This window comes from Ictalurus punctatus, chromosome 19 (genome assembly GCF_001660625.3).
Source record: "Ictalurus punctatus breed USDA103 chromosome 19, Coco_2.0, whole genome shotgun sequence".
Taxonomy (NCBI): domain Eukaryota; kingdom Metazoa; phylum Chordata; class Actinopteri; order Siluriformes; family Ictaluridae; genus Ictalurus; species Ictalurus punctatus.
The window spans coordinates 5297644-5307940 of record NC_030434.2 but is presented as its reverse complement, the minus strand read 5'-3'; the positions used below and the strand labels follow the sequence as shown (position 1 = coordinate 5307940).

The following is a 10297-nucleotide window of genomic DNA, read 5'->3' as shown; positions in this document are numbered from 1 at the left end:
CATCTCAGTGAATCGATTCTTTTCTTGAATAACATTAATTTACTGGCCCTTTCTGTAAATTACATCATTACACCAGTACGTGTGAAAAGTGAGCGTCTTTTTGTGTGTTGTGACTCTTTGAATCATTTACTCAACTGATATGTTTAAACACTGAATCGTTCATGACTAAAACACGTCTTATTATCCTAAAATGATCAGACCTACATATCTACTAAAAGAATGTTTAGGCAGCGTGTTTTTCCCACTCAGAGCAGATCAGCTGTTTTTTAAATTAATTTTGTCAACTACATAACCTGCAGATTTTTTTTTTTCATTTAAATGAAATAAGAAGTCGTCCTGCAGGATAGATTAAGTACTTGGGAACTTTATTTTATTTCTGCAGGAGGTGAGCAGCAGTCCTTCAGGAATTATAAAATCCTGCAGGAGTTTTCCCTTGAGCAGCGAGTGTGCTGGAAATTCCTGCATGTTTCTATTGTGCTGCTCCATCCTAAACCCTATAGGAAAATCCTGCACAGTTTATAAATGTGTCCTGCAGGATTTCATCATTCCAGGATTCCAGCAAACATCCTGCAGAAAAATGAAAATCCTGCAGGAGTCCTGTAGAGTTTTTTAAGGGAGCCACTGAACAGTGATAATGTTTTGGTCAGTGATAATTATATCTTGTGATTGGTCAAGAGAGATCAGAAAGTCCAACATGAAAGACACATCATCATCATCAAAGCAAGTAAACCAAGATAAACATCTGTTGATGAAGAGTGTGTCATTGTGTCTCTGTACAGGTTGGAGTGTTGTGGTGTCTCAAATGAAGGCTGTACTGCTCTGACTTCAGCTCTGAGATTAAACCCCTCACACCTGAGAGAACTGAATCTGTCCTCTAATAATGTAGGAGACTCAGGAGTGAAGAGTCTCTCTGCTGTACTGGAGAATCCTCACTGTAAACTGGAGATACTGAGGTAAGATCATCTCTCTGCAAGTCACATGACCTGCTCCTCAGTAAGACACATTCTCTAATAGTGAGACTGAAGCAGAAGTTTTAGGTTCATCATCAATGTCCTGAGGAGGAAGATTGTTTATTTTTACTTAACAATAAATTATCAGCAAGTAATCTGGTTTTGAAAAGACATGAGTGTTAATCCTCTTCAGAATTAATGTTTTATACTTTTATAATTTATCCATTGTATCTTTTAATTCATGACAGTGTTTGTTTTTCATGAAGATTCAGACTTTTACTTCCTTCCTTCTGTAATAATATAAATATTGTCGCGACCGGCAGAGATCCGGCGCACACCAGAGGGAAAACGCTCCTTCTCCGACTGCCGCACCGGCACGACGTGGGCAGCTTCCTGCCGAACATTCCGCCAGCTGGAAGGACCGCCGCGGCAGGGCGGGGCTGACGCGACTCCGGCCCGCGATTGGCGGATCCAACGGGGAAGTCCCACCACTCAGGCGACGACGGAGGAGGATAAAAGAGCGCGCTTCCGGCCGGGAAGGGGAGGAGAATATCGTGGCGTCAAAACGGACTCCGTGCGTGTTTGCAGCGATTCACAACCTCCGATCACGACGGTAACCTCACGCCTCACGCTAAATTCTTCTCTCTCTCTCTCTCTCCCTCTCTCCAGGAGTCGTAAGCGCGGACGAGACCGCCGGATAGTGAGAGTCGCACACACGGAGGACGCCGGCCCGGGAAAACCCCCGCCCCGCCTCGGGAATCCCGCCTCCGCCACGAGTCGACTCCGCCGGCCGTCACGCCTTCACAAACCCCCGCACTCTTCCATTTATCACACGTTCACCTCACCCTAGCCACAATAAAGCACCGTCTGCAACCACCCTTTGGTCTCCTGTGGGTCTGTACGCCGCCCTTCCCCGGGCTAATTCCTCACAACTGGTGGAGGATGCGGGCATAGTACAGACCCGCCTACTGCAGAGAAAAAAAAAAAAAAAAAAACCCATCAAAAGAAAAACACGAAAAAAAAAAAAAAAAAAAAAAAGGGGCTTATAAATAAACCCGCGAGAGAGAGAGGAAAAAAAAAAAAAAAAAAAAAAAAAAAATGGACCCCACCCTGCAACACTTGCTGGAGACCAGCCTCCAGCAGCACGCCGTGACGCAGCAGCTCGCCGAAAGCCTTCAGGTCGCCACACAGACACTGATCGCCATGAGGACTGAGACCCCCGCCGCCTCCACGCCTCTCCCCGACGCAACCAGCGAGATCCGCCGCCTACTACCCCCCCTTGGCCCCAAAGAGGACCTTGAGGCGTACTTCGAGACCTTCGAGAGTATCGCCTGCCGGGAGGGGTGGGACCGTGACGACTGGCCCCGTGCCCTTGGTCCCCTGCTCACGGGAGAGGCCCGAACAGCCTACTATGCCCTCGACCCGGAGGAGGCTACGGACTACCTGGCGATTAAGGAGGGAGTCCTGGCGTGGTGTGGCCGAACCCCTGGCCGGGCCGCTACTGAATTCCATCGTTGGGTTTATCGAACAGGTGCTCGACCACGTTGCCAGATGAACGCCCTCCTCCGGATCACCAAACGATGGCTCCGACCGGATCGGCATACCGCCTCGGAGGTGGCGGAGAAGGTGGCGGTTGACCGTTTCCTGAGAGCGCTACCCCGGGCAGAGAGACAGGCCGTGGGGGCCCACGCCCCAACTACGCCCCAGGAACTCCTGACTGCCCTGGAGCGAACCTTGGCCACCCTGGAGCTCGACTCCGGGGAGCAGCAGCACCTCGATCGGCCCCTCGGTGCCCAGGGCCCCCGGTCTGACCGCCAGACCCGGCCCCGCATCTGGAGGAACCCACAGAGGGCGCCCACTTGTGAACACCCCCGAGACGAGCCCATGCCTACAGAGCCGGAGAGGGAAGCCGCCCGGCTGCTTACAAAACCATGGCTGGCAGGCTGCGCCCTCCATCAGCAGCAACCGCCGGAGGCGCCCTCCGTGACGGTGTGGGTCGAAGGGAGACCGGTAACCGCCCTACTGGACACCGGGAGCACGGTGACCCTTGCCCAACCCTCCATCCTGCCTGAGGGGCGCCGACCAAGCGGGACGCTTACCGTGACATGCGTCCATGGGGACACCCGGGAGGTCCCCTCAGCTGAGGTCCAGATCCGGAGCGAAGCCAGCACCTGGCCCCTCCATGTCGGAATCATCCCCGAACTCCCCGTGCCCCTCCTCCTGGGACGAGACTGGCCAGGATTCCGGGTGGTACCGAGAGCCGAGTCCTGGAGACCGCGGCGGCGAGGGAAGGGGATCCCAACCCGGCCGGCCTACCTGGCCCAGGACGACGGAGAGGCCACCTCAGAAGGTAAGACCCCCCAAACTACTAACCCTCTGTCATCTGTCTTTCCCCAGGTAAACCGGGAGGGAAAGTTCGGTCGGGAACAGAAGGAGGACGACCGACTGAAGCACTGCTGGGCCCAGGTACGGGTGATAGAGGGGGTCGACCAGAGCCCAGACCTGAGGCTCCCCACATCGTACTTCCTCGTCCGAGGGGGGCTCCTGTACCAACGGGCCTGCCGCCGCGGGGAGCAGGTGGACCTACTGGTGGTGCCCCGAGCCAAGACAGCCATCTTATTGCACCTAGCCCACACCCATCCCCTCGGCGGCCACCTGGGGGCCCGAAATACCCTGGAGAAACTGCGGGACCGCTTCGTGTGGCCCGGGATGGACGCGGAGGTCCGGACCTTTTGTCAACAGTGCCCGCAGTGCCAACGCACGGCCCCGCGGAGGCCCCCGCCGGCGCCCCTGATACCCCTGCCCATCATCGGTGTCCCGTTTGAGCGAGTGGGCATGGATCTCGTGGGGCCCCTACCCAAGTCGGCCCGGGGCCATGAATACATCCTGGTCCTGGTCGACTACGCCACTCGGTACCCTGAGGCGGTGCCGCTCCGCAAGGCCACCTCGCAAAACATCGCCAGGGAGCTGGTACTCCTCTTCAGTCGAGTGGGGATCCCCAAGGACGTGTTGACCGACCAAGGTACGCCGTTTGTCTCGAAGCTAATGGCGGATTTGTGTCGTATGTTACAGGTGAAGCACCTCCGGACGTCCGTCTACCACCCCCAAACCGACGGACTTGTTGAAAGGTTCAATCAGACCCTCAAGCGGATGCTGCGCCGGGTGGTGGACGAGGAGGGGAGGAACTGGGACCTCCTCCTCCCCTACGTACTCTTCGCCGTTCGGGAGTGCCCCCAGGCGTCCACGGGCTTCACGCCCTTCGAGCTCCTGTTCGGGCGGCGGCCGCGGGGATTGTTGGATGTAGCCCGTGAAGCCTGGGAGGAGCAACCATCCCCGTTCCGCTCCGTCGTCGAGTACGTGCAGGACATGCAAGCCAGGATTGACAGGGTGGGCCCCATCGTCCGGGAGCACATGCTGGCGGCGCAGGAGGAGCAGAAGAAGGTATACAACCGCCCCGCACAGCCCCGGGAATTCCAGCCGGGGGACCGGGTCCTCCTGTTAGTGCCCAGCAGCGCCTGCAAGTTCCTCGCCCGGTGGCAAGGTCCATACACTGTCCTCGAGCGCCGGGGCCCAGTCAACTACCGCCTACAGCAACCCGGTAAGCCGAAGGACGGGAAGCTATACCACATAAACCTGCTGAAAAAGTGGGTGGAACCAACCCCGGTGGTGTCGGCGTTCGCAGTTCAGGACTCGGACCGGGGCAAGGGTACCTTGGTCGGCTTCGGGGAGGACCTCACCCCCACCCAAAGACAGGAGCTTACCGAGCTGACCGACCAGTTTGCAGATGTGTTTTCGGCTACCCCGGGAATGACTCAGCTGGTCCAGCATGAAATCAAGACTCCTCCCGGTGTAGTGGTGAGACAAAGGCCATACCGTGTCCCCGAGGCCCGGCGCCAGGCCATCGAGGAGGAAATCAGTCGCATGCTGCGGGACCACATCATCGAGGAGTCCAGCAGCCCCTGGTCCAGCCCCATCGTCGTCGTGCCGAAACCGGATGGGAGCATGAGGCTATGCAATGACTTCCGAAGGCTGAACCAGGTGTCGGAGTTTGACAGCTACCCCCTCCCCAGAGTGGACGACCTGATTGAGAGGCTGGGGAGAGCCCGATTCATATCGACCCTGGACCTCACCAAAGGCTATTGGCAAGTGGCGCTCGCACCGGAGGCAAGGCCCAAGACAGCCTTTAGCACGGCCACCGGCCACTGGCAGTACCGGGTTCTCCCCTTTGGGCTGCACGGGGCGCCCGCCACGTTCCAGCGGCTAATGGACATCCTCCTGCGACCCCACCGACAGTTTGCCGCGGCCTACCTGGACGACGTGGTCATACACTCCTCCACCTGGGCCGACCACCTGTTCCACCTCAGGGAGATCCTGAAAGCCCTCCGGGAGGCCGGCCTGACGGCGAACCCAAAGAAATGCCACCTAGGGCTGACGGAAGCCCAGTACCTGGGGTACCGCATCGGACGGGGGATGCTGAAGCCCCAACAAAAAAAGATCGAGGCTGTGAAGGACTACCCACGTCCAACGTCGAAAAAACAGGTACGTGCCTTCTTGGGATTGGCGGGCTACTATCGCAGGTTCGTGCCTAACTTTTCTGCTGTAGCCTCTCCCCTCTCAGACCTCACAAAGAAGGGCCAGCCAGACCAGGTGAGGTGGACAGCCGATGCAGAAAGGGCCTTCCAGGCCCTAAAAGAAGCCCTCACCAGCGCGCCGATACTCCGCAACCCGGACTTTGACCTCCCGTTCACTGTACATACTGATGCGTCCGAGACCGGGCTGGGTGCCGTCCTCTCCCAGACCTTCGACGGGGAAGAACACCCAGTCCTCTACATCAGCCGGAAGCTGTCCCCGGCCGAGAGGAAGTATGCGGCGGTCGAGCGGGAGGCACTAGCAATAAAATGGGCCATCGAGGAGCTGCGATACTATCTGGCGGGCAGGCACTTCATCCTCATAACCGACCACGCCCCCCTGCAGTGGATGGCCAAGGCGAAGGACACCAACGCCCGGGTAACCCGCTGGTTCCTCGCCTTACAAGACTTCTCTTTTCAGGTTAAGCACCGGGCAGGGGCCCAGCATGGTAACGCGGATGGGCTCTCACGACGAGACGCCCTCTGGGCCCACCACCGAGCGGCAGTAGGCTCGGAGCTGAGGGGGGGGTACTGTCGCGACCGGCAGAGATCCGGCGCACACCAGAGGGAAAACGCTCCTTCTCCGACTGCCGCACCGGCACGACGTGGGCAGCTTCCTGCCGAACATTCCGCCAGCTGGAAGGACCGCCGCGGCAGGGCGGGGCTGACGCGACTCCGGCCCGCGATTGGCGGATCCAACGGGGAAGTCCCACCACTCAGGCGACGACGGAGGAGGATAAAAGAGCGCGCTTCCGGCCGGGAAGGGGAGGAGAATATCGTGGCGTCAAAACGGACTCCGTGCGTGTTTGCAGCGATTCACAACCTCCGATCACGACGGTAACCTCACGCCTCACGCTAAATTCTTCTCTCTCTCTCTCTCTCCCTCTCTCCAGGAGTCGTAAGCGCGGACGAGACCGCCGGATAGTGAGAGTCGCACACACGGAGGACGCCGGCCCGGGAAAACCCCCGCCCCGCCTCGGGAATCCCGCCTCCGCCACGAGTCGACTCCGCCGGCCGTCACGCCTTCACAAACCCCCGCACTCTTCCATTTATCACACGTTCACCTCACCCTAGCCACAATAAAGCACCGTCTGCAACCACCCTTTGGTCTCCTGTGGGTCTGTACGCCGCCCTTCCCCGGGCTAATTCCTCACAATATATAGAGAGATATTAGATGAGAGAAACTTAATATAACACTCAGTATGATCATTTTAATTACACTGTTAATTATAATAAACAGGTGATATTAAATCCTCATGTCATTCTGAATAATAAAATCATTTTACAAATACATCATCTTTAAAGTAATTCTTAAACCAAGATAAAAATCTGTTGATGAAGAGTGTGTCATTGTGTCTCTGTACAGGTTGTGTGGTTGTGGTGTCTCAGATGAAGGCTGTGCTGCTCTGACTTCAGCTCTGAGATCAAACCCCTCACACCTGAGAGAACTGGATCTGTCCTATAATAATGTAGGAGACTCAGGAGTGAAGAGTCTCTCTGCTGTACTGGAGAATCCTCTCTGTAAACTGGAGACACTATGGTAAGATCATATTTTAAATCATTAATAATAAAACATATTCTAATCTTCTGATTACGGACAGTCTGATCTTCTCAAGAAAGATCTGTTCATGAGATGTGAGAAGCAGGAAAAAGTAACTAAAAACATTTCTAAAGATCTAGTGTGTGTTACTCAGTCCACAATGACAGAAACTCTCTACAACCAGAGGAAAGTCAGTGCTGTTGTTCTTCTGCTTAAGATGAGAGAGTGAAGAGTGTGACATTGTGTCTCTCTACAGGTTGAGTGATTGTGGTGTCTCAGATGAAGGCTGTGCTGCTCTGACTTCAGCTCTGAGATCAAACCCCTCACACTGAGAGAACTGAATCTGTCCTATAATAATGTAGGAGACTCAGCAGTGAAGCTGCTCTCTGCTCTTAAGGATGATAAACATTACAAACTACAGACACTGAGGTGAGTCATGACCTTTTTAAATAAATTGTGTAAAAATAAAAGACTAATAAATTAACCTGATTATCATTATTTTGTACATTTCTCTTTAGTTCCAATAAATATCAGATTACCAGGTTAGGGAATAAAACCAGTTTTAGAAATGTCACTATTTTCTATTTCAACAGATTTTTTTTAATGCTGTTTTGTGTTCAGTAAAGTGTGTTGATTTAAAATTCATGTGAAGGTAGAAGACAGGGAGTCAGACAGAGTCTACAAAATATCACAAATGAGTGCATGAGTGTGATTGTAAATGAACACCTGGTCTCCTTGTGACAGCCTGCTATCTCTGACTTCATACTGCTGCTTTTGTCTGAACAAGATGATCTCTGCTTTTCCCTGTTTCTGATAAGCAGCACACTTTATTCTCAACTCTCATTAAAGCTAATTAAAATGATTATTTTTTATGACACAGATATTTGATTTACGCAGCCACTTTACTCACTCTGACACTTCTTCCAGCACCCTACCTCCACACCGTGTCTTCTGTCTTTCCTGTAACATTCACCTCGGCTTCTTCTTAAAGTCTGCACTTAAATATAAATGTAGAACAAGAGCTAAATGACACAGTAGTGTTCATTATTTAAAAACTCCAAAGCCTGTGATTGGATAAGAGCAGTGATGTGATGGGTAAATATCTGCTCATTTTCCTGTAAGAACTTGTGGAAGTTCTCATTTGTTCTCGCTAAATGTTATAACACAGATATTAGTAAGAATGAAGAAATGTAGACTGATTAATTATAAACAGGAGATGATGATGTTTCTCTTGGAGCAGAGATGATTACATGTTGATCCTGAAGTACCACAGTCCAGTTTGTGGTTATTAATTCACATGTTTTTCTTTTATATCCAGGGTGTGATGAACATCTGTGTGTGTGATGAAGACTCCGGTGTTCCTGCATTTCACTGTTGTGGAATGTTGAACACATTAATAAACACATCACTCATTTAATTATAACACATTTAACAGACTCAGAGACGTGAGAAGTGTGTGTTCATCATGCACAGTGAATCAGACTGCACACGATTCCACACTGAGTGTATAATGACCTCTGACCCCTGGATAAAATTCCCCAGATCTCATTCTCATAAAACACCTGAGGGATTATTAGGAACAGCAGGTGAAAAAGCACATGAACACAAGCTGAACCCAGTCAGTGGAAGAGAGAGCTAAAATGTACAGGAACAGTTTCAAGACATTGGTGGATTTCTCACCTGACAGGATTGGCATCTGAGGAGTTTAATGAGTATTTAACAGGAATTTTATAGCAAAATCATTTTGAACATAAATTTATGTATCAATCAAATATATTGTTCCACTGGGTATTTTTGTAGAGAAAAGTAAAAAATATAAATCACCCCAACATGCTGAGTCAACATCATACCCCAACCTTGCTGAGATAAAACAGCCCAGACTGAGTCGGTCCACATTGTACCCAGCGCTGGATTTCAGAATCGACCCAAACTGGGTTCTGTTTAACTCAGAAATTTTAGAGTGCACCTTTTTGAGGAGATTCAACTGGGAATGAGTGTATATGAGCACAAACACCTTATTTCTGTTGTGTACCTTTTTATATGCTTCCCTCTCTCATCTATTTTAGGCAGGTCAGTAGTGGAATCTTTTTTCATGTGTACACTGTAGACTGGTTTTTGACTAATTGAGAGCGTGCCTAAATAAAATGCCTTGTCCATACTAACATTTTCACCTTTTACATTCAGTTAATTCAATTTTTCACTAACTAGACACTCAGTGGTCATTGTGATATAATCATATTTCCTGTTCTGGTTTGGACAATACCCCATAGCACACTTCTCTCTTTCAATATAGAGGGCAATATCTGGTTGGGCCACACAAGATTTAAAAAGACGAACCCCACTTAACGTCTACAGTGAAGAAGGCTGTAGGGAGTGTGGTGCCTGAACGTAGCTTTTAATCCATTCGACCTGAGTTAGAATCCACCTTTTGCCGAACTCGCTCTTCTCCCTTTTCCCATCACATATCAGATCTTAAAGGCATTTATTTTCAATAAAAATTAAGAAAATATTTGAAAAGTGGAAATAAAGTGTCTAATGACTGTTTATTAATAATGTCTTTATTGGTTAGGGGAAGGTGTAGGGAGGGCTTTGTTGTCCCAGTAATTTTAATAAATATAGCCATTTACACTCTGTTTTTACTGCAATGTACAATAATACTGCTATTAATAAATGCTATTTATTTTCACTTATTGTAAATAGAATATATCTCTACATAACATTGTGCCCAGGGGCCTCTGAATTTTTAATCTGGGCCTGGCTCAGGGCGAATATACAGCACAGCCTGTGTTTCTCTTTGTGTTAATATAATTTATGTGCTGGCTGGGATAAAGCACCTGTTTAATGATGTACATTAAAATTTTATTTTAGTAAAAGGTTCAAATGTATAAATGTCATTTATTTGTTTATGATGGCTGTATGTAATATTTAACACTTGTGTAGATTAGTGTCCTTGAATCTTATTTTCTGTTGTAGGTCTTGTTTAGAAGTGATGTTTTGGAATAGTTTTTGAATAGACTAGAAAATGATATCGATTCTGCCTCTGGCTTTGACCTCAATAACCTAAACTTCCTTTGCACACATGAATTGGTTCTTATTGATGCATTAACAGAACAAATTTTTCCCAGATGTTACACTAAATGCTCTTTGGCAGCTCCACACATTGGTGTGAGAACAGATGG

At 50.5% G+C, this 10297-nt stretch overlaps 1 protein-coding gene and 2 long non-coding RNA genes across 3 annotated transcripts; all 3 read left to right on the top strand.

Annotated features, from left to right (window-relative positions):
* Window positions 1-804: 804 nt before the first annotated feature.
* LOC128635399 (uncharacterized) lies at window positions 805-9993 on the top strand. The gene is made up of 3 exons (XR_008398373.1): window positions 805-953; window positions 7375-7547; window positions 8437-9993. It is a non-coding gene; the product is annotated as an uncharacterized LOC128635399 (long non-coding RNA).
* On the top strand, window positions 1265-1826 carry LOC128635397 (uncharacterized). The gene is made up of 2 exons (XR_008398370.1): window positions 1265-1524; window positions 1620-1826. It is a non-coding gene; the product is annotated as an uncharacterized LOC128635397 (long non-coding RNA).
* LOC128635394 (uncharacterized) lies at window positions 2024-6678 on the top strand. Its single transcript, XM_053688235.1, has 2 exons — window positions 2024-6376; window positions 6472-6678. The coding sequence occupies exons 1-2, from the start codon at window positions 2049-2051 to the stop codon at window positions 6650-6652; spliced, it is 4509 nt and encodes a 1502-aa protein (XP_053544210.1). The 5' UTR covers window positions 2024-2048; the 3' UTR covers window positions 6653-6678.
* Window positions 9994-10297: the final 304 nt, after the last annotated feature.